Raw genomic sequence first — 24,735 nt, 5'->3', positions numbered from 1 at the left:
CCTAGTCCAGCCTTCTCAGCCAACAACTAAGCCAGACTTTTGGAAGGTGTATGCGGGGAGGAGGGGTGAAATGTGCAGACTACATAGTCCATGAAAGAAATGAAGATGTGTTATCTGCAAACTGCACCACGGGACTCCCAAAGTTACACTGTTCAAACCTCTTACATCCCCCTTCCCTCTTCAAAGGAAGACGGGGGAAAAAAACACACACACAGAAAAGTCAAAGATAGCCTTTTAATACAAATTTGTAAAATCTTACTTTAAGCAATTCTGACAAAATTTCTTAGGACATTTATAAAAGAACATTTGGTCCTTTTACAAGTCTTTCCCCTCCCCCAGTTAAATACATTTTACAACAATTAAATATACATACAACGCAATTTTAATTAGAAAAATTATATTGCACATTACACTGAGACGTACAACATTACAAATATCAGCAAGTCATCCCAGCAGTATTTTCAACTTGGCTCTAATACTTAATTAAAAATAGATTTTCACACTAGTGCCTTAACATAAGATGTGGCCTGTGTTTTGCAATGTTTTATTTCAAAAATACTTTTAAGGGAGGTGCAGGGAGAAGGAAATACTGGATCATTTGCGATTTTGTCTTTCACCTTCAGGTCACCAGATTAAATCCAGTACCATAGTTACCCAAGTTTATTATTATGGGATGATGGCTATTAGGTGATTATGAAAAGCAAATTGGTGACATCAGCCCTGTTTCTAGCAGACAGGTGACTACACCCCATTTGGCATCATGGCTAGTGATCTGCACTGAAGCAGTCATGGAGAGCCAACTCTTCTCTGTACTAGATGTAATGTATTAATCTAATACAAGGCTGAGGCACACCAGCTGGACAGACCAGAGATACCTGCACTGCCTCTGCCCATACTGTACCAATTCCGCAATTAAAGAATGTCGGTCTAATTTTGGCAGTCCACATAAAAATGAAAAAAGTGTAATCATAAAATTAAAAACTTGAGAAAAATAAAAACTGTACAGCCTGGTTAAACAAATGGTTCTTTTAAGAGTTACCCAAATTTAACATACTTTTACTTAACCCCCAACTGGAACTTGCATTTCAGCTCAATTTTTCAGAAGGCACAAACACTACTGTAAGTAGCAGGGCATATAATGCGTGTTCAGAGGGCTTAGCTGAGGATCGGGGACGTTTTGCTGCCAGCAGTAGTAGTCACCAGGACACCTGTTGGCATGAACTAATTGCTTACAATAAATTGTAAGCTGCAAGTTTTGGAGGCCCTATGTAGGTTTCTTTTCACATTACTAACTTTGAAGTTTCTCACTTCAAATCACCAGCTAGTAAGAGGTCTGGCCCAGGTAGCAGCATTTTGGAATGCCCAGATATTTTTGCTTTATGCCTTCCCCAGTAGACAGAATAGGCTTCTTCCATATACCCTTTGCACTTAAATTAGCAACTGAGGCTGATTGGCATCCCCAGTTAAGATTCTATCACCTGCATTCCCCTAATACATCTTTGGATAACACCACCTCGGAAGCATGTTTTGCTTTAAAATAGGCACTGAAGTGACTATGAAATATTCTAGTAATAGTTTTGAAAGCCATAATTAAGAAAAAAATACTATATAGCTCAGGATGCATCTAAATTCAAAAAGGCACCAGACCCTTATACAAGTATGTTTTCAGAACTTTACAGCTGCTACCTGTCATAAGTCACCCTTCTCCTCCCCCATTCTCAGAAGTTACCAGGTAAAAATAGGAAGAAAAGATTTTGTTTCCTGAATACTTGATAAATCTGTTAGCAAGAACAGAAAAGTCTAGTTGGAGGTCCCTGAGATGCATCTGTATACTAAGTTAAGCATGCGCCTCATATACATGGACTTCATCACGTTTGTTGGAAATGTTTTATGAAAGCAACATATGGCTTATGAAGAACTTGATTTTTGTCATAAGACTAAGATGATCTGTACATACACACACACACACACACACTTGGCTCTGTTACTTTGAAATTCCTATTGAAGTTTTAGTTCTATTTAAAAGGAAGAAACAATGTGGTAGCTGAATACACTTTAACTGCAATCTAAAAGAGATTTTAAAATATAGATTTAACTGATGAGAAGCACTAAAAGTAGCAACCCTTAAAATAGTTTGTTTCAGTCTCAGTTGAAGGGATTTTTTTTTCCTCCTTCATGACAAACTGTCCCAAATTCATTTGCTTTCTTCTCAAGTATTCACACAGTAACCCTCAAGCATGCCTGAACTGCACTTGGTACAGCTGAGGGGCAGGTGGCAACCAGCCAGTTTTCCACCCTCCCCTCCACCTCACCATGGTTCATCATGGAGGCACAAAAGGGACTTTCAGAGGGCAAGACTGAGTTACTAGCCACTATGGGCCCGACCTGTGAAATGCTGTGTACCTCCTGAAAGTTGATGAATGCACTCTACTGCTACCATTTTCGATAGAGGCATCTCAGCATGCTGTAGGCTCTGTATGAATTCCTCAACCATGGCAACACCCATCAGCATGTACAGTACAATATTTGATTGAATTCACAGAAAAAAAGATATAAAGAATCCAACATTCTTTGGGATATGCATAATAGGCAACATCCTTCCGGTATTTAAACTACCAACTTCAGTTTCTTTGGGACTCAACATTGTATGACCAAGGCACTCCAAAAGTAACTGACTCCATTTAACACAAATACATTCCCACTCAAAGAAACGCTCCATTTTTTTCCATGAGGGAAGGTAAGCTTAAGGCACTAAACCCAAAAGCACTACCAACAATATAATTACTTTGTTTTCATATCATCATATAATTGTATACTTCTTCCGGATCTCTTTACAAAAGGCATTAGAGATTAGGTACATGACAGAAATAACCTAAAGAATATTTTGAACATCTGTTCAGCTAAGCAATACAAGGTGAGCAGCTCAGAGAGTTCAGAGTGGCTTGTGCATTTCCCCTACAAACAAAGGCACCTTGTTCTTAAATTATTGGTTTTTATAGCTGGTATGCTTTTGTGAACGTGCAATTCATGTTAAGAACACTGCTTTAAACATCTCGTGACTGTACTGAGAACTTCTTTTATGACTAGGAGTTGCCTCTCAAAGCTGTTATTCTAAACAAAAACCTGGTTCAACCAAAACCCACTACAAATATTTCTACCTGAGGAACAAATAGCATTGTTATTGCTAGTCAGAACAATCCAAATGATTAAATTTGGTGATAAAATTGCACATTCCCTTTCCTTTCCATCAAAACATTTTCAATTTAGATACTGAACTTTTTCCAAAGGAGCATCATTTACAATACAGCTACAAAAAGGTAGCAAAATGATTTTCATGGCACATGCCAATTACATTTTTAAATTAAAAAAAAAGATTCTCCAAGATTATCCAGCCTTCAATTAGCAATACAAAGTTTGCTGTATGAAATTTTATCAGGACAGAACTCCGTTCAAATTGTATTTAGAGTTCCCATTGCTTTACTACATTTCACTTTAGAAGACGATTAAACTCTATCAAGATTTCTTTCTCAGTTTATAGTTAAATCCTTAAGAAACATAGTGGCTATTAAGTGACTCAGTGTATGTAAGGACATATTGCAGGTGTTCAGTTGTAGATAGTTGTATCAGAATCAGAGTCCACTTTCCTCCTTGCATATTATGAAGCATTACTCTGAAGAACAATGTCAGATCAAACCCACCATCTGATCAATCTGTCTCATGTAAATACTCTTCAGCGGCAACAAGTATCTTCTCTCATCAGGAACCCTATTGCACTGTGAACAAAGCAACAAATCATAAAATTCAAAACTCTTATAATCAATCATGTACATTCTCTATACTGCAGTGTTTCAATCTCAGGCACTGATCCCACGAACACTACCATGTGTCAAGCTTAGCACCATATGCAGTGGTCTCGCTGATTACTTGTGGCAGTAAGTACTGCTGTGCCTGGTAGCGTTTGGGTCCTCACTCTCCCGCCCTTCCGAACCCTGGTTAGTACCCTGCACATTCTGTCTTAGGCAAACTTCACAACAAGTAGTGTTCTCTTGGTTTGTATTTGGAGTTTTTCACATGCTACAGCATGGAGGAGCACAGGACACTTGGAAGTTTGAACTAGAGCAAGTTACAGAGAATCCACCATTTAAAAATCTTTAAATCATGATTTGAGGACTTCAGTAACTCAGTCAGAGATTAGGGGGTGTATTACAGGAGTGGGTGGGTGAGGTTCTGTGGCCTGCAATGTGCAGAAGGTCTGACTAAGTGATCAGGATGGTCCCTTCCGGCTTTAAAGTCCAAGTCTGAGCTGGTGGTTGGGCAATGCACAGAGCTGACCTCTAGGAATGAATGGAGGACACCAATTTACTCTGTGCACGTCCCCTAATAATAATAATTATTATCATCTTTATCTTTAAGTTCATTAGTTACCACTTCAAAGTTGCTTTCCTCTCCCCGATCTGTCAACGTGCAATATTCCACCACCCCTTTCTCCAACTACACAGCTGGAGACACTTTATATACTGCTTACGTTAGAACTGGAGTTCATGGCTTTTAATTCGTTAGGCTTTAGTTTTTCTGCATTCCTTTCCTCTTCTTCAGGGAAGGGATCTTGCCATAGCGAGTCACGAAAACGTTTATCCACAGACACAATGTGCCCCTCAGTAGTAAACATATATTTATTTCCAGATTTGTGCACTGGATTCTCTTCATCAAACAACTAAACAAGAGGCAAGGGAAAGAGATAAAACATGACGCTATCCATCTAATGAAACTCATGGTTGTTACCAGGACATTCATCAAATGCATGTGCACTAATTCAACATGACACCAAACAAGTCAGTACACCAAAAAAATCTTGTCAGATTTTTTGAGATTGGAGGCACACATTTCCATTAGAGTAAAAGGAAACTATAATTTTAGGGTGGGGGTTGTTTGTAATTCTAAAAGTAGAGAGAAATTGGTGGTAGTTAGAAGATGACTACTCAGTATGAGAGCTGAATACTTTAACCATTCATTTTGCACTAATTTAAGTGCTCATGAAGTGTGCAGACTAAAGATTTTTCTGAGGAATTCAGAAGTTTGTAACATGAATCATTACGGCAGCCAGTCTTTCCCTTCCCCCACAGCATTGTGCAATCTATGTCACTGGACAGTCTTAAGAATAGATTAGGCAAGCACCTGTCAGGGATGGTCTAGGACAGCGGTCTCCAACCTTTTTATGACCAAGATCACTTTTTGATTTCAAGGGCAACCCAGGATCTACTCTGTGCCCCCCCTTCCCCAAAGTCCCGCCCCGCTCACTCCATCTTCCCCCCCCCCACACACACACACACTTTCACCATGCTAGGGTAGGAGGTTGGGGTTTAGGAGGGGGTGCGGGCTCTGGGTTGGAGCCAAGGGGTTTGCAGTGTGGGAGGGGACTCTGGGCTGAGCTTGGAGTGAGGGATTGGGGTGCAGGAGGGGGTGACGGATGCAAGCTCTAGGAGGAAATCTGGGTGCAGGATGGGGCTCTGGGCTGGGGCAGAGTGTTGGGGTGCAGGCTCCAGGAGGGAGATCAGGGTGGGGCTTGGGGTGCAGGAGGGGGTTTGGGATGCTGGCTCTGGGAGGGGGGGGGGGAGATCAGGGCTGGGGTGGGGCCTCCTACTGGTCAGCACTTACTTCCAGCAGCTCCCGGTCGACGGCGGGCGCAGCGAGGCTAAGGCAGGCTCCCTGCCTATCCTGGCCCCACGCTCCCACAAGGGAGCAACGCGCCCCTGTGGCTCCTGGGAGGCGGGTGGGGGCAAGTGGCTCTGCACGCTGCCCCTCTCTGCAAGCATCACCCCCGCAGCTCTCCTGGATGCCTCTCACCCCCGCCCCCGGGGCCTCGCTGGTCACTTCCGGGAGCAGCGTGGGGCCGGGGTAGGGAGTCTGCCTTAGCAGCAGCCGCACTGAACTGCCGGAGATCACAATCGACCGGGAGATCTTCTAGAATCAACCAGTCAATCACAATCGACCAGTTGGTGACCACTGGTCCAGGAATACTTAATCCTGCCTCAGCAAGGGATGGAGGAGTGGGGATGGGTTTCATGACCTCTTAAGGGCCCTTCCAGCCCTGCATTTCTAGGATTATTATTGTTGCTTGCCTGCAGTCCCTACAAGGAAGCTTCTCCCTTGTAATATAAAGTTTCCAAGTGTTTTGGTGATGGTGATAGACGTAAATACATACCAGATACAAATATTTACATGTTTCACTGAGAAAGAAGCTCTCCATCCGGTCCTCTTTTGACTTCTCTATGACATGATGCAATGTAGCATAGCCACATCTAAAATTAAATTTAGTTTGGATTTATTTCCATCCCATTTGACATTTAAGAACAAAACACATTCCTAACTCCATTCATAGCAAATGCCAAACACGGGTTGAAGTTAAAATTCAAGTAAAATGAGACATCTCACACTTTAAAAAGATAGCTGTTTATACCACTACTGTTATTTGTGAACTAAGCCACACATTTTGTTATACAGAACTACCCTAAAACAAATTTATTGGGATAACCAGTGCAATATAATATACTTGTAGCAAGGATCCAGATTGGTCAGAGAATGGCCATACAGAGTCCTGATCTATGCCTTTACAGTTTAACAACTTCTCTGGTAAGCTGAGGAGGGCTGCCAACAGTCTCTTGGCCTTCCTTATAGCCACAACTTGGGGTATCATTAGGAATACACAAAGGCAGTTGTCATCCAGCCTAGTAGGCTAGCTGCAGTTATATTTCACAAGTCTTGAACAAATATTTGGTGGTTGGATGACTTTTTAAAAGTAGTAAAAACAAATTCTGTGCCTAAAAATGTGCAAGTGAAAGATAATCTAGGGTCATTTTGCAACACAGAGAAACTACATTTCAGTGTTTTATTTGGAATCACTGTATTTATTTTAGCAGATAGGTCTAAAACCATATTACCTGAAGTTTCCTGTAGGAGTCCTGCAATAACATTAGTAAAATAGGCACCAAGCCCATACTCTAACATCAATGGCACCATTTAAGAGTAACTGTTGTTTTGATAAGGAGGTAGTCTCAAACCAAAATGTTAGATCAGAGAACCCCTAAATTTTGATTAAGTCCAAATTTAAACTAGCGATTGGTCTTTGAAGTTAGGAATATTCCTCTTAAGAGAACTTAAGAAAGTCAGTTTCCTCCCTTTTGCCAAAAACTGACCCAATTCTCTGGAAAAATAGTATCAAGACAAAAAGACATTACTGGAAGGATCTTTTGTTTAAATAAATAAATTTAGAAATCATTCAAAAAACACACTGAACATTTCTTCCCAGTTGAAGATGCAGATTTCTACCTGAAGACAAGCTAGTTACATCACACATATATGCTGAATCAAATAATAACCTCCCAGAATTTATTATTAAATGTAACTTTTAAGTATTTTGTCATCTTTCTGAAAAAATATTTATCACCTCTTTACATTTTCAGATCATTTAGCGTCTTTAAACAAATACACATTGACAGTAGAGAGAAGGGTAAGGACTTTGAAAACTGACTTGACTTTTGTATATTTTTCCAGACTCTGAAGAATATCCATGCCTACATGAAGGTAAAAAGGATTCTTTGTGGCCTGGGTAGAGAAAGAAAAAGAAAAAAAAGTCAGGAATTCAAAATATTGTCAAGCTGGTATTTATTATCGTTGGGGTTTATTGGCGCTATAAAGGAGTTTAGTGGAGCACATTCTCAAGATAGCCATTTTTAGGCAGACTATTCAGTGCCCCCACTGTTTCCTCAGGCATGCCCAGTGGAAAGGTCCTGTTAGGCCTGCCCTCTGGAAGAGAACAGAAGCAGGAATCTTTGTTGGTTTTCTGGCAGAGAGATGCTGCTGGTTTAAAGTAGTAGTATTGCTGCCTTTGGACTAAATCAGAAACTGTGCCAGGGTGAACCTGAGAGGAGAGGTGGTTACATGCCTTTGCACAGATCCTGTTTCCACTGTAACAGCTGCCACACCAAGTTTAAATATTAATTTTGCCATACAAGTATTTGTTCAAGGATCTGCTAGTATGACATCTGAAAGAAGGCATTTTGACTTATAGTATAGCGTCTTTTCAAAGCAAGCAGCACATACCGTTTTACATATCTAAAACGCAGCTCGCTAGGGAAAGCTTCTATGTAAAAAATATTTTTGATGGACTGGCATGAGGTTTGCTGCCTGACCATGATCAAGTACATAATAGAAAAAGCAGAGGTGCATTCTGAAACCACAACATGTATATAGGCCATATTCTCAAAAAAATGAGAAGTACCTGGTAAAGAAGATAGGTAGATTCCACCAACTCTGGCCTCAGTGGATAGAAGAGGACATCTGGTGCCTGTAACTGCCAGTTGTACCTCTCTGGAAGAGCTCCATATCGTTTCCATATGGCATAATAGAAGGCATGGAGACAAATAGCATCTTCCACGTCTCCTATTAAAACCTAGAAATAATTAACAGCTATAAACATGTGCATGTAAGAAACACTATGCTAACACAATGCAGAGACAGGAATTCACTTTTCATCCCACATATTGCATTGGATGCCCAGATGTAACATACGCCTCAAGAAGGAAGAGGCCCGAATAAAAGCAGAGTCATAGTGTTAGTTCATTCACACCAGAAACATTGGCGTGAGGGAGCTTATATCAACACATCACAGAGCCCTAAATGGTAAAATTAGCATCAGAATTAATTCTTGACATTTGGGGACTAGTTTAAGTCTAGTGAAGTGCAGGCCAAGCTTCTCAGCACCGCTTTACTGATACAGTTCAGTCTTAAGTAGAGTTACCCTACTATCTAGTCTTGGCCCTCTCTTTTGCAGACAGTCAGCCATGACAAACTGGTTGCTGGGTTTGCAGGGGACCATATGCTGGAGTCCCCTGCAGTGGGGGCGGGGCAAGGGCTTAGCACCCCCAGGGAAAGGAAGAAACTGGTACCTATGGTTCAGACTGACTTGTGGCCAGAACTAGCATTAAAACGAACATTTCTAATAAACCAACCCACCGTACTACCTAGTCACCAAAAGACTGAAAATTGAGATTACCTGTAGTCCAGGAAAAAAGGCTTGCAGAGAATCAATCCAGGTGTTCATCAGCTGCCCACTGAACATATTTACATTAACATAGAGAGGAGGGTCTCCTTCACCTTCATTACAGGCTTCTCGTCTGCAAAGCAACCATAACACCACATGAATATTTCATTTTAAGGAGAGCACAAGGCACGTTAATGCTAAATTCTTATAACACTGCCATAACTTACAACTATCACAGAAACTGTGAATTCTACAGATGTGGGGATACTATTTTTTTTTTGAGCCTATGTTATTATAAGTTGTTAGAGAAACAGGGTTAATCTCCTATAATATTAATTATTTATATAAATTCAGAGCCTAATTCTACTCTCACAAACATCAATGGGAGCCTTATCACTGACACAACAAGGGTAAGACTGGGCCCTAAACAAGCACGTATAGTACTGTTTCTCTCTCGCATGCACCCACACCCCCTTCCCTCCCTCTGGGATGGTCTGTCTTTTTTTACTACTGTACCAAGTAATAAATACTGGTTTAAATGTACAGTGATTTACCATTTCTCTTCTCCTCTCCCCCATCAACTGATCTATATAGGAGTACTATCGGTGCAAATTTCAAACAATAGTGGCCAGATAATTCCATCAAGGAAAAATTGTTTGAGAGCACAGCTTCTCCAAAGAGAGCAGCTGATACTATACAACTTATCACCCAGCACTAGAAGGTTTGTAAGTTTAAGAAAATGATAGCTGTGGGAAACATACCCCCTTCTTAAGTAGTTCTGAATACTTCGATATGCATCATTGAACATCTCTAGGTCTTCCTTTTTTCCAAAAAGGATGTAAGACTTCAACAGATACTCATAGAATGAATCCAAACCTGCTCCTAAGCCACTTTGCTTTCCAACCCAATGGCCAGTTTGAATATTCACGACATTTCCTTCAGGGATAGACAGACAGAAAGACAAAGATTTATGTCTTTAAGACATAAGACATATTTAAGACAAACATTTCCTGGTGCATTTTTTAGTTGAAGCACAGGTGATAACTCATTTTTAAAGTTCCAATTCTTGACCTGCACGTATTCAAGTTACAAAATAACTATAAGGAAAAAGTATTGTAAAAAAGTTAATGCTTGTTTGCTCAAGAAACTAATTAAGCTTAGTACTCTCATGCAGTTATTCAAAGACTAAAAGTCCTATCCTGCAGCCTCTACACACATGCTATTTTAATTTATGTTAACGAGGGCTACATATGTAGGAACTTCAAGTTTGTGCCATACCCAGAAATTGATTTCACAATTGTGTTTTTTTGGAAAAAATCCAGCCACAAAGGGTTTGTGTCCTGGATCTCTATGATGCTTTCCCTGTACATCCACAGAACATCACAGACTGATAACAAGCATACATATGTAGAGAGCTCACAATATCAAAGTCAGATAGAAGATAAGTGGTGCCCTTTATATACTGGAGAATGTGTGAAGCACTACTGTGCAGGAAGTCAGGAAACTAAAAATAGAAGGATGGGAGACAAGACAGTTAATACATCCTGTTCTGACTGAAGCGACTAAGACATCTGGAAAGCACATGGGAGCATTGACTACCTAATAGTCCAGTGTCATGGCTCCTAAGACTCCACAGTGCTTTAACAGCTCGCCGTGCCACCCATTCAAACGTGGAATCTCCAAGCAGCCTGCTAAGAATGCCAAACTCCACCAACAAAGAGCCAGCTCCTGCAGTACAGGTCTCATTATTGCTGTCAGGAGGGACTCCCGTCTTTAGATTCACCTGTGAAACAGATACAGGAGCTTCAGTTGCATGATCCGTTGAGCAACGAGTGCTACAATGTTCTAAGTTCCACTCGTAGCTGTTATTATAGATGCCAGGCTTTTTAATAGAGTGTGCATTAGTTACATATAGTGAGAAGAGATTAACTTCCCACCAATTGGAGCCAGAGCTGAATGAATTGCAATCCGAGTTCAAACTTCAGTCCCTGAAATTAGATGTCTAAGTAGGATTCATATGCCTAAGTAAATAGAAGTGCTCAGCACCTATGAAATTCAGGTGCTTAATTTTGTGCATTTAGGTTTGTAAACTGTGAATTACAGCTTTACTCTTCTGTGCACCTCAACTTGTTCCCTCATTCCTGGGAATGAAAGGACACTGGCAATCTTTTTATACTACATACATTGTTATGTATACGTCCACACTACATGCAGTAGATGCAAACATAACAGCGCAAAAAGTAATAATAATCCTTTAAAATACATTTGGCTGTTGTGAAGAAGAGAAATATATCCCAATAAAGAAGACTGAGGTAGGACACCACATTTCATCTGCAGAATAGGTGCTCCATTCTGAAACTGCAACATTGTAACTAGAAACAATTACCTAAATGATGAGCTAATCTTCTGCTATGAGATGCTATGCATCTTTCACAGGAAAATCATCTTTCTGCAGTATCCACGCTTAAGTCCATTACTACTTTACGGCAGAGATAACATTCTCATTCTCAACAGTGTTTAGTGGGAATCTCATAATTCTGCACATTTAAAGAAATATTCTGCTTTCACAGTCGAATAAAGAATCTCAATGGCAGAGATAACTTAGATCTGCAGCAGCTGCAAGAGGCCCTCACCAATGGCATATAGTTTTATCTGCACAAGAAATAAATGGCCATCAAGATAGGATTGCCATCTCTGCCCTATAAGAATTATTTCCCATTAGTTAGAGGGCACTATGGGGTAAGCCTGGACTCCTGCTACCCACCATACTGCATTTATTCTGCAAAGCAGTCAGTGCAGCACTGTTCACAAGCACTAAATTCCAGGCCTTGAAAAATTTACTTGCTACCTGCGAGCCCAAGGATTAAGCTTAAAAGCCAGAATGAAAGACATCTGACCGCCATACTGCATGCACACACACACTAATTGTAAAGAAACTGTTCTTATTCAGTAAGATTAATTTAATGATGCATGAACAGAAGTTAACTGGCAGTAAGTTATTTTAAAAAACCCCACAAACCTCTTGTTCATGTCCTACTCATTCTTGGCTTCAGTGCACCTCCTAGATGACTTCCTGAGGCCCCAACCCTGATATTCTATGATTTTCTTCAGGTATATCACCAGATAAATTTACCCGTTCTGTCTTCAGTTCCTACCCCCACTCCCGCATTTCCTGGCTGCCATGATGGTGGTGGAGAATCAAGGGGTATCTCCTCTACTCTTCTCCTCTCCCAGCCTTCACTTCATTGCTTCCTCTGGGGCAGCTCTTGAACAGCACTATATGGATGCATTGGACTTTCTCCAAGAGCAACCCATCAGAGTGAAAAGGTCCCAAATCCTTGTCAATTTCATTACTGCCCACAATGTTCTGAACAGCAAAAACTAACAAGACACTTGTTAGACAGGCTCTAACACAATGAAATTGAAAACTGACAATAGATCTGTTTGGAAAAAGTGCAAAAAGAATTCTTCCCTTGCTCCAGGATTTTAAGAATGTCAATATTCAGAAAGTTTTGAACCACTATATAGTTGGCCAAAACATGGGAGGAAGTTTTCACAAAAAAAAAAAAAAACGTTTTTCCTGTTCCTTCCTTAGCCTCCACCCCAGTTTCAAACACATGAACCTGGCAAAGAAGTCAATTTGCAGACTCAGGAAAAAGAGACTGCACTGATTTACTATTCAACATTGGAATGTTTCCTTTGCAACACTAAAGACTAGAAACATTTTAAGCAAAAGCTTGGATTCTGCAGCTGTTGATGGCTTTCAACTTGCCCTAGGTGAGTAAATTTTTCTAACTCAGCTAAGTTCGTTTAAGTTATATATAAGACTGTAAATGTCAGTGGTAAGCCAGCTGCCATGCATTCCCTCTCATTTTAGACTGCTGATATACATAATAATTTACACTAATTTAGTGTCCATGCTTCTATTCTGGATGTGCATTATTTTGATATTATTTCACTGATGCTACCGAAGTAACTCTACACACATGCCTCCCTGCATGATAACAGTTAACAATTTTAGTTGGGACCTTCTAAATTAAGATATTTAATGTATACTGTACTTTAAAGTCAACACATAGCACCTTGAGTAATGAGGAAGAGTTAGAAATAAGTCTGTACAGTTTGGCTAGAGTAAAGGAGAATAACTACCTACTCTACATTCTCTGAACAAAAAAGTTTAGGCATATCAGAGAAGTTAAGTTTTTAATCTTTAGCCTGGCATCTACAGAGTGGAAAAGTGGATTCAAAACAAATCTGCATAGTACTGGAAAATATAGTAAGTCACATTTGATGCCAACACCTGTACCTTTTAGACAAAAGAAAGATTTCACTACTGTAAAAGTAGAATTTGCATTTCCTTACAAAGATAAGCATAAAGAAGTTACCTCCGTATATCAGTATAGATTGTATCACACCTACCCGAGGATAGGGAATTCCAGTTTTGGTGTTCTCAAAGGCAGGTAGCAGCCTCACAGCCAGGTCACGAGCCATATGTAAGAGCTCATCATCATAATCTTTAATGGTCATGTCACCAAAGGGTTGCTTGATATCTGTAATTATTATGTGGGCAGAGAGCAGACTTCCCAAAACCCTATTGGAAGAGAGATTGCAGAACATTAAAAAAAAAATCCACAGAATTTGCAATATGAATCTAATATCCTGCCTCTTGCAGTGTGCCAATACCTAATGCTACAAAAGAACACTGAGCAAACTTGGTAAAACTCCATCGGTCTGAAGGTTAGATCCTATCATAAACTGAAATTCAAATAGACAGCTAAGACTGGATGCAGTTTATCTCAACATCTCCATTCACAATACATGAATTTTCTCTTTAGTTTTACTATACCAACAGATTTAGTTCAACTGTGAGAACATTTATAAGAATCCTGGCACACAGTGCCAAGCTTAAAAAATGAGCCATCAGTCAGAGAAGTGAAAGACTATTACATAGTTGAAAAAGAGGAGTGATTCAGAGAGGATGTAACCCACTGCAAAGCTGTAATGAGTTGGGGAAAGAAGGTGGCATCCTTTCTCTCTCTCACACCCCTGGCCCCCCACATTCCTGCACCATTAAATTATAAAGTGCAGAAGGCAAAAGGAATAACTTCAGTCCTGGGCTGCAGAGACTCATTTGGGATTCACAGACCAAGCACAATGAATGGAGAGCTTGCACCCTTGGAAAGAGCCCTATAACTCCCTCCCTCAGGATTTGATCAGGTAGGGACTTTTGCTCTTGTTAGTACAGCTCCCCCTTGACACAGTGTCAACATCTGCAAGATCAAATGAAACAGAGCTATGAACCACATCAAAAGTTTTTTAAAAGACTTTTTAAAAGCAGGTTAGAGAGCAGAATGTGTCTTCCCACAATGTTAATTAACTCGAGATAAGACACAATAAAATGAGATTGTAACGGAACTATAAATGAGGACAAAAATATCCAAATTTAACCCATACGAGACCTTTCCTGAAATACCAGTTATACACAAAATTAGAATAAAAATGAATTTTGGGAAGATGGTAGTCAATATCAATCTGTTAGTCCCAACTAGGCTGAATCAGGTGATATTTAGGACATCCTGCACAGCACATATTTTCAAATGTCTAGGAGAAGAAAAGAAAGGAGATAGGGGAAAGGAATTCTAGGGTTGGGAAATTATTTTTCTTTTCATTTGCATGGTTTGCAGATTATAGATGATAATGAATGGCACTGCTGAACTTCAGTTATACTGGAGTGTTACTTTGATGTGGGGATTTCAGTTATGCCAAGCCTGTCTACAATATATTGACAGAAGCCCCTTTTTAGGGAGCACAACAACATATTTTATATCAATACCCTGAATAAACTCTCCAAAAAAAGTGTTCAGCTGTCCAAATACTACCTTGCAGTTTGAAAAGACTGAGCAAGCTGCACTAAGAGTTATTCAGTAAGAAGAAAATGTCAAAGAAAGACTACCTTAAAAATGATCTCCACAGCACACTTGCCTTTTGTTTTAACCCTGACACATAACGAAAAAACAATAGTGGCACTTGAAAGACAGTTCACTGAGTACAACTTCTAGTCACTCTGAGACTAACGATACCTAGTGAACAATTAGGGAGCAATGAAGTTTTTTGGACCAGTAAGTTTCTTTTTGAGCAAAGAAACCTCTCTGACTCATTCCCACACACATGTAAAATCTCAGCTATTTAGTCAGATATTTATGACCACATACCTGATTGTTGCCTCAAAGACTTGGACTGTAGAATCTTTGTCAAATGAGACTGTGTCAATCACTAACTTCACCGCTTTCTGGAACTCTGAAGAATTTCCCATTATCTTCAACATGAAAGAAAAATATTAAAGAACAGAGAGGTCGATCAGGTTATTGCACAGAAGGAAAAAGAATTAATGCAGTTTTTATTTTAAGCCACAAATATGTCAGCTGGGTAGAGAATGGTGGCTTTGATATTCATAGTCAGTGTTTCTATTTATAAACACTAACTTGTCCCCTTTCCCCTGTACAGCACTTTTTTGAAACTTATTCCATTACACAAGCCAAGAATACTTCACTAAGTAGTTGTCGTGGAATTACAAAAGGGTATCTAGAACCGTTACAATACATTTTACCCTTTTTAAATAATACACTTATCCCCCCACACACACACACCTCAGCCAAAACAGCATTCGGAGTCACCTCACACAGCACAAGATAATAAAAACATCTAAAATCGACAAGTCGGCCCTTTCTTGCCTTGTATATTTACTACGCTGTTTTGTTCATTTACGCTAGTATGTGTTGATACTCATATGCCTTCAGTTTATTTTTTAAAGATCTGTTTGCATTTCTTACAATCTGCATACTACAAGAGGGAAACAAAGCAATGCTTAGCTAACTTTACCCAATGCTAGCAAGGTCCGTGCTAACAACACCTGCAAGTAGATGTCGTTATATTGCTTATTTCAACAACATTAGCGACAGGAAGTTAGAGGAATTTTTTTTATGTAGAGGGAAACATAAAAACAGCCACATTTCCTGTAGAAGCTCAAGAGTTGACAAAATATACAAAATAAAGTTATTTCCGCCACAACCATGTATACTGACACCAAGAGTTTTAAAATCCAATTCTCACACTGGTTTTACACTGGTGGAACTCCATTAACATCGTGGAAGTTACTCCAGCTGTATTCCAGGGTGAGAGGTGAATTCAGCCCTTCCATGAAGCCTCAAGTCCAGCTCAGAGCTTGTTTTCATGAAGATAAACAGAACTGGTTTTCCTCCCTCCCCCACTTAATTTTCAGTTTCCCATATGTAGCTATAGAACCTGCCCCTTTAAAAAAGGAATGAGTGTCATAGGTTCTGTTAGGGCAGTACCCAATTCATTATTTGGGGTGTTCTTGACCAAGTCAAAAGTTGCTGACCACCAAAGGCTTGTTTAAGGACACAGAAAATGTATCTTACATGTATTGTAGATGGCAGCAACTGCATTTTTAATATAGTAATGATGCCACCAGAGGCTACTGCAAAACACTAGCAAGATGAGGAAAGGGACATCAATATCCTCCACTTTATTAACACAGCTGCATTAGTATTGTGACAGCGACATGAGATCTATTTTAGCAACTGTGCCACCTTGTGTTGTGATTGTGAGGGCCCTGGAATAGATGTTTTAGAAACAGATTAATAAGGTTTGTGTTTAGTAATCGGTCTGATTTATACAGTATTTGTTATGACATATATTTTTGTTAATGGTGAACTAAATTATGTAATAAGAGAAATGGGAGCTGCCCCTTTAAGAATAGCATGAGGGCACAATGATTGAGTTACAGTGGGGCTAGCCAGTATTCAGAATGAGAGCTGCTACTGCAAGAGGAGGCTGGCTTGTAGCTGTGCATTGAGGAAGTCTCTGTCTGCAAGAACCTCCTAAAGAAAGCCGAGTCTTGTGAATAAGGGTGAATGGTATTTCAAGTTAAGCAGGTTTAGTTCTTGGTTGAAGACCTCAACAGGAAAACAGCCTACAGATGCTATGCAAGAAGCAATAGATATTCAGTAGGTGGCACGCTTCTACCAGTATTGAGCCAATGATCTAGTGTGGCCCTGAACAGCAGCATACTGCTGGACATGAGAGGAAACTAAAAACATAAATGGACCTGTGGCCATTAAATATACCGTTAACACTTTATTTTTAAAACCAAAGATCAGAAATATCAACATTCTTTTTTTGAAAGCCGGATTCAAGCTTTGTGTATGTGCATTTTAAGGTCCCCTCTACCATTTCAGTTAAAAACATTTTTCCCCTCATTTCCTGCTTTAAGTTCTGTAAACCATTGCTGTGTTCCATCAGACAGCTGCAGCTTTTCACCACAGAGATACCTATCCATTTTAGTGATGAGGAAGTGCTTTAGTTTGCAAAAATACACTGTGATCTTTCAGGAAAGACAGTATATAGAAGAAAAATATACAACTGCAGAATTCATTTACAGAAGACATTGTCCATCCAATAGCTGTGGACAAATGGTAATTATCTGACTGAAGAATCCAGTTTAAATAAAAACCTGATCTTGCAATGCAAAAAATGAGACTATGGAAAGGCTGTTTAAAATTGTAACATATAGGCAAAGTACTCTTCCTTCTGTACTCAGGACTTCATAAAGTTTGAAAATGCTTCACAGAAGTAAATATAAAATTTTGGTTAAGAGAAAAAACCTACCATGTAAGTCCAAGAAGGTACACAGAACACAATCACGTATTATATTTAAGCAAAGGAGGGAGTGGGGTACACGTAAGTGGTCAACATGTAACCATGTTTGTTACACTGAAGCAGATATAGAATGAGGACACGTCTACATTGTGGGTCACACTGCCGCGGAGCAACAGCACTGTAGCACCATAACTTAGATGCTTTCAACTCAATTTGCAAAATTCAGTTTGTTCTTTTCAATTTCCTATGCTACCCTTTTCTCTCCTGGTGATTTCTATCTACTTAGATTGATTCAAAGAACTGCAATTTCAAAAATTCTAGAGCTTTGTCCGTTTAACATATGTACAGTGTCTGCACAGCTTGAGAATGCTTTATAGAACTATTGCTATTAAAGATTACCTCTGACACAATCAACAACTGAGGCCTGGACAAGAGCTTAAAGATCCTCTGTTTTATCTCCTTTAGCCTTTTCCATAATGAGTGGCTAGCCTCTCCCCACTGCCACTTGCCTTCCTTCCCTCCCCCAAAAAAAGAACAGGAGTACTTGTGGCACCTTAGAGACTAACAAATTTATTTCAGCATGAGCTTTCGTGAGCTACAGCCCCAAAAAAGCAACTCTAGTCACCATCCATGTCCTCTTGGAAAATACTTAAACCACTGCAACTTGTGGATTCTTACCTCCTGCTAAGAATTTGAAGATATGTACTTTTGTATTTTGACAACTCACCGCTAGGGTATCCAGTGCATCAATCAGAGTTAGAGAGTAGTTTCCCAAGACATCATTTATATTCAGATTTGAACTGAAACAAATACAGTTAAATGTTACATGATAGAACTATCTATTTACAATCACCCTACTAAAAGATAAATCTTAAAAAAATTAACGAGGCAACACCCTCTGTTATAAAGTCTGAGAATAAGCTGGCAATCTAAGTACTATTATATATATTTGGGTATTTAATTATTTCCAGGCATACAAGACATTACTTTGGGGGAGTGTAGGGTCTCATGCTGCTAAGGAGTTTGCTTTGGATTCCCATGGGGATAAAATTGAGCCCTATGACCCTGTCTTGACCGGCAAAAAAAAAAAAGTACTTTTCAACAGGTTACAAAGGCCTCTTACTCCTCTTCAGGACTCAAGTTGATACATTTGAAGGCGCTTCTGATGCATTATTGTAGCCTAGGCTCTCTCCAGGCTACAAGATAGTGAATTTACTCAACCCCTTCCTCCCTTTTTTTTTTTTTGCCAAGGGACTAGAGAAAGGCATGGTGGAGCTCAAACTGTTTTTCAAGTCTAGCATGTCACTTCTGTCTTCTCTATTGACTTCAAGTATAGATGTCTTTTTTTTTAAATAGTGTATTCATTGTACAGCCTTTTCACATTGAATTGTTTGTTGTATCAAAATAAATATGGTTGACTGGATTAGTTTGTTGCAATCACCCATTTCACTTAACTGTTACACCTATAAAAAGTAGCTTGCTTGTGACAGCCAGGTGAGAATAGTTCATATTTATTTTAATAAAGACCAAAGTGACTTTTTTTAAACACACACTTCATCAATTGTTTTCTTATAAAAGAAAAGATTCAGTCTATGCAGAAAGTATGTAAGACATTGTGAGCAGAACCATAAACTATATACAGGTCAGATGGGCATATCTGTTACATCTTTAACAAATCTGGAATTGTTATTTTAAATAAAAAAGTGGGGGTGGGGAGGTATTACATTTGAGACCAAGTGTTCAGCTTATGTGATTAAGAAGAGTTAAATACAGGCCTGTTATAGTAGTAAAGCCTCTACCATGTAAACAGGTAACACACAGTTGAAATTCAGTTGTTTGGGTAAATGTATGTGTGACTTTATTCATTATAAAGAATGGCAAGTCTCTAAAGTGGTTTCTTTACAAATTTATCAGCTTTCTTTTTAAAAAAAACTACAACTCTTAAGAGTCCAGACTTCAATGGGCTTTCGATCAGGTTGCTAATCTACAGTGTGGGGCATTATTCAAAGGTTTTAAATCAACAGTAGGAACTGAGACTTTACAGAGCATATTGCACACATTTGCTATTTGTTGTGGATACAAGAGAGCATACAGGCATGCAAACATCTACAAGCTGAGAACTACAAAATTACCAGAAAGGAACCTGCACAAAGCTGGTTAACCAGGTGAACAGAGGCTTTCCTTCATCCAGAGAGGATTTCTGATGTAGTAATAGCAACAGTAACAAGACACCCATGGATGTTTTACTATCAGCACAAATTTTCTGAAATCTGAATGTGATTCTCGCCCTGGGCAGTCCTAAATATTCTGTGTACATTTTATAGGACAGCTGCTTTAGCTTTTTTCTGTCATCAGTGAATAGCTATTTCTAAAGAAAAATGTGTCTGATTGAAAACAGCTCTCTCTAGAATGAGAGAATGTTAACTTGTTCTCATTTCTCAAAGCTAGAACTCGGTGGCAATTCTAAGCAATGGCCTAGGTTTATGTTGACTCAACAACATTAAGCATTTGCAGTATTACCAGTTAGTGCTACTAAAGTGTTTTCATTCTGCTTCCAAAAACTAATAATTTCCTTACAAGCACACATCTGAGACTAGAAACAATGCTCACAGCCAAGCCAGTTCTCTACATATATCACAAGATACCTGGGCCATGATATAATTCTATTTGGATTCATTGAGGATTCTTTATCCCAGACCATATATACAAGTCCATTCGGCTACATTAAAAGAAGGCTAGTGTCCAAGTCACTAGCCTTAAAAACAGGCTAACCAAACCTCACTATTACATAAGAACGACCATACTGGGTCAGACCAAAAGGTCCATCTTGCCCAGTATCTGGTCTTCTAATAATGACCAATGATAAGTGCCCCAGTAGAAATGAACAGAACATGTAATCGTCAAGTGATACGCTCCCATCCATACACACAAAAGTAATGTAAACCAGAAGTAAAGGACTAGGTAATTTCTGACCCAAGAAGTATTTTTCTATCTTACTGAATTATTGCTCTTTAACATTCTAACATGGTACTGGGTGGAGAAGGGAAATACAAAGCTGAAAAGATGCCATTTATCATAACTTGACTGGACACAAGATTTTTTAAAGTTACAGTTTGCTCTTTGGCAGGTATAGCAATGCTTGCTGTGTTTTCTGAGAGGAAGCTAAACATATGTGACTTGAGGCATAATCCTAGAATTTAAAAGCATTATGAGGAGGATTTAGCTGTCCTATGCCCATGAAAGTCAATGCAAGTCACACACAATTCCCTATAAAAGTTTAGGAGCTAAGTACTTCACATCTCTGCACTGCCAACTTCAATTTCTACAATCAATTATCAGATTACAACTATGCTTTAAAACAGATGGGATAGAATTAATGCTCACCTCCTGAACAACCTGCAGATAGATAGGTGTAAAGGGGAGGGTGGCCTTGGATTTCGACTGGTTTAACACTAAACACTTCCTGGAGTTATTGGGGCTTCTAGTTAAACTACATAGGCTGGCAGGCTGCTACTGTACACGTCTTCATCTACAGATATACACTAGGAGAGACAGAGATACCACAACAGGAACATACATATTAGAGCAACAATAAGAATATGAAGAAATTCACAGAGAAATTGAGGATGCTCTTCAGTTACTGATAGATGCAACTAGAGCGAGGAGCCATAGTAGAGAAATTAGCTTGTTGCGCTACTCTGCACTCTGGAGCTGCTGCCATGCTGCATCCCAGAGGTGGCTGCATGTCCAGGAGGGATGAAGTGATTCTTGGGAACAGTTTGTAAAGTGACTGCAATTCTTCAATGCAAAAGGCACCATGTAAAAGTGACAGTATCCTTGGGCTCTGCATGGTTGGGGCAGAGGGTGTGCATGACCCAGCTGGGCCCTAGGCAGCCACACCCACCCATGGTCAGGGAAATGAACCAGGAATCCATAGCCAGATCTCTCCAAGCAGCTCTCCTCCATCCCCCACCTCTAGACAGACTTCTCTGCTCCCTAAAGCCCCACCTGCCAGCCCCCAGCCCCCCTTTCTCTCCCCAGCCACCATCTTGACAGCCCCCTGCTGCTCAGCAAGCCCCCATCCTGCCACACCAACACCAAACCCCCTCCCACCCAAACCTCCTCCCTGCCTGCCCCCCAACCACATCTTCTCTCCCCAGCCCTCATCTTAACAGCCCCCCACCTCCTCACCAAACCCCCACCCTGCCAGCCCCCTCTTCCCTCCCCTACCCCCATTTTAAAGCCCCCCACCTCCTCACCAAACCCCCACCCTGCCAGCCCCCTCTTCCCTCCCCTACCCCCATTTTAAAGCCCCCCACCTCCTCACCAAACCCCCCTCCCACTCTAGTCCCTTCTTCCCTCCCCTACCCCCATTTAACCCCCCCACCGCCTCACCAAACCCCCACCCTGCCAGCCCCCTCCCACCCCAGTCCCCTCCTCCCTCCCCACCTCCCCACCAAACCCCCACCCTACCAGTCCCCTCCCACCCCAGTCCCCTCTTCCCTCCCCACCCCCATTTAACCCCCACCCCACCCTACCAGCCCCCTCCCACCCCGTCCCCTCCTCCCTCCCCACCTCCCCACCAAACCCCCACCCTACCATCCCCCTCCCACCCTAGTCCCCTCTTCCCTCCCCACCCCCATTTACCCCCACCTCCTCCTCACCAAACCCCTACCCTGCCAGCCCCCTCCCACCCCAGTCCCCTTTTCCCTCCCCTACCCCCATTTAACCCCCACCCTACCAGCCCCCTCCTCCCTCCCCTACCCCCATTTAACCCCCCCACCGCCTCACCAAACCCCCACCCTGCCAGCCCCCTCCCACCCGTCCCCTCCTTCCTCCCCTACCCCCATTTAACCCCCCCACCGCCTCACCAAACCCCCACCCTGCCAGCCCCCTCCCACCCCAGTCCCCTCTTCCCTCCCCTACCCCCATTTAACCCCCACCCCACCCTACCAGCCCCCTCCCACCCCCCGCCAGCCCCTCTCCTCGCCCCGCCCCGCCACTCACGGGTCGGCGCGGTCGGGCCCGCGGCCGCGGCAGTGCACGGGGTTCAGCTCGTCCTGCGGGAACGCGTGCCGCATGTAGTTGTCGTAGCCGAAGGCGAACATGCCGCGGGCCGCGTCGCGGAGCTGGGCCCGCAGCTGCGGGGGGAAGGCGCCGCTGTAGCGCTTCTCGTACTCATCGCCGCCGGCCGGGCCGCAGCCGCCGCCGCCGCCGCCGCCCCGCAGCAGGCAGCCCCAGTGGGCGCGGCCGCGGCCGCAGCGCCCGGCGGCCCGCGGCCAGGGCGGGTCCGGGGCCCCGCGCGGCGGGAGGGCGAAGGGGAAGCGCTGGTGGAAGCCCAGGCCGGGCCCCAGCGCGGACACCAGCCACAGCAGCCCGTGGAGCCCCAGCCTCAGCAGCAGCAGGCCCAGCACCAGCGACCGCCATTGCATGGTCGCGCGCCGCCCACGCGCGTCATTTAAAGGGACCCCGCCGCCAGCCAGCGCCCCCCAGGCGAACCCCGACTCTCCCCGGCAGCGCAACCACCCGCCGCGCGGCCCTTTAAGGGACGGGACCGACGGTCACCAGAGAGTAAATACGGCAGCCCCCGTGCCGGGTCCTGGTTGGTCAGCGTCGCCCTCCGCGCCCCCCGCCTGGGGCAGCCCTCTTCGCTCATAGGCTGCCGCGGGATGTCAATCAAAGGGAGAGACCTTGCCCCGCTCTGAGAAGGCGGCCGCGCGCACGTAAGGCGCCGCGGGGGCGGGGCCGAGGCCGGCGCGCTGTCGTGGCAAGCTGGGGCCGCGGGGAGCTGCCCGCCAATGGCGGATGCGCCGTGAGGGGAACCGGGCTCCCCCCCCCCCCCCCGCGCGCGTGCTGGCCCCGCGCGCTGGAGAATTGCAAACCGTTCCCAAGCCTCGCTTCGTCCTTCCTGCACATGCAGCCAGCTCTGGGGGGCAGCCTGGCAGCAGCGCCACCGAGCAGAACAGCAGAGCAGAGCCACTCATTCGAATTTGGCCTGATCACCTAAATTTGAGTGATCAGAGCTGCAACCTCAGGCAACAGCGGCAAGGGCACTATGCCTTCAATTAAGGAGCTGAGCTCCACCAGCCCCATAGGACAGGGCATTCTTCAATGTGGATGGGATTTTGTAGGTGAAAGTGGGACAGTCATGCAAAACCAAGGGCTTTTGGGAGGTCTGTAGGCCACATCAAAAATCAGGCCTGAAGTCTAATAATACACATCATATAAGTTAGAGATGAGAAAACTGTTAGTTTATAGAGTCCAACATTTCTCTACAAATGCAGGATGTTTTTTTCCGGAGAGACAGCACTATCAAATATTTAGACTATATTGCACTTGTCCTTGGATAAAAGGCTCACTAGAGAAGCAAAACAAAAACATAAAATATACACAGAGCCTGTTTTTAAATCCAGGTATGGAAAAATACTCCTGATTCTAATTATGTAACTTGTATTTAAATCTGCTATCCATTTACTCATTTTTAAGATAACCACTTTTTGTAGGAGCAATAAAAACATGACCTCATCAAGAGTTAACTAACAAATTGTCAGGTTTTTGGGATGGAATATCTTGAAATTAGATAAAAATGAGTCATATAAAACATGGCAAATGTAGGGAGAAATCAGTGTTGATCCAAAAAGAAAGGGAGAGGGGGAGAAACCAGCAAGGAAAACATTGCTCAGAATACTGCCATTTTTAAAAATATAAACTATGAAAAAATAAGTTATCTTCAAACTACCATCCAATATGGTTCTGTCTGAAATTAATAAGACCAAGAATTTCAGATTTAAGCCTAAAATTCCATCCCTCACCAAGTTGGATGTGCCTAGGCTTCAAAACAATGGGTGCATTGGCATACAATGTATGCTGGAATGTACTACATAGGCACAAAAGAATAGGGTAAAGTTCTGCATTTTCTGCCATTTGGGTGTCTAATTTCAGGGTTTACATTTAAGTTGGAGCAGCAAACTCAGTTCCTTTAGTTAAAGCCCAGATTACTAAGTAGCTTATTAATA

At 42.0% G+C, this 24,735-nt stretch overlaps 1 protein-coding gene across 3 annotated transcripts; it reads right to left on the bottom strand.

The window, feature by feature from the left end:
- Positions 1-220: 220 nt before the first annotated feature.
- EDEM1 (ER degradation enhancing alpha-mannosidase like protein 1) lies at positions 221-23,176 on the bottom strand. Of its 3 annotated transcripts, XM_045024356.1 has the most exons (13): positions 22,727-22,864; positions 21,104-21,261; positions 18,447-18,519; positions 15,253-15,356; positions 13,460-13,631; positions 10,640-10,823; positions 9,802-9,976; positions 9,053-9,173; positions 8,279-8,449; positions 7,529-7,602; positions 6,203-6,299; positions 4,526-4,714; positions 221-3,773 (listed from the first exon to the last, which is right to left on the bottom strand). In XM_045024356.1, exons 4-13 carry the CDS (start codon positions 15,351-15,353, stop codon positions 3,684-3,686), a joined length of 1,374 nt encoding a protein of 457 aa, XP_044880291.1. In that variant the 5' UTR covers positions 15,354-15,356; positions 18,447-18,519; positions 21,104-21,261; positions 22,727-22,864; the 3' UTR covers positions 221-3,683. The 3 variants fall into 3 exon arrangements, with proteins under 3 accessions (XP_044880291.1, XP_044880290.1, XP_044880292.1); XM_045024355.1 differs by lacking the exon at positions 21,104-21,261 and having other exon boundaries at positions 22,727-23,176; XM_045024357.1 differs by lacking the exon at positions 22,727-22,864 and having other exon boundaries at positions 21,104-21,300.
- Positions 23,177-24,735: the final 1,559 nt, after the last annotated feature.

The sequence above is a fragment of the Mauremys mutica genome, chromosome 7 (genome assembly GCF_020497125.1).
Source record: "Mauremys mutica isolate MM-2020 ecotype Southern chromosome 7, ASM2049712v1, whole genome shotgun sequence".
Taxonomy (NCBI): Eukaryota; Metazoa; Chordata; order Testudines; family Geoemydidae; genus Mauremys; species Mauremys mutica.
Note: the sequence above shows the minus strand (reverse complement) of the source record. Positions and strands in the feature narration are given on the sequence as shown.

Coding starts and splice junctions, on each gene's coding strand:
- EDEM1 (XM_045024355.1), bottom strand. CDS start 23,151: ATGCAATGGCGGTCGCTGGTGCTGGGCCTGCTGCTGCTGAGGCTGGGG. Junction 9,977..10,639: donor CCATGACACTGGACTATTAG/GTAGTCAATGCT, acceptor CTATCCCTGAAG/GAAATGTCGTGAATATTCAA. Junction 8,450..9,052: donor CCTTTTTTCCTGGACTACAG/GTAATCTCAATT, acceptor AATTATTTCTAG/GTTTTAATAGGAGACGTGGA.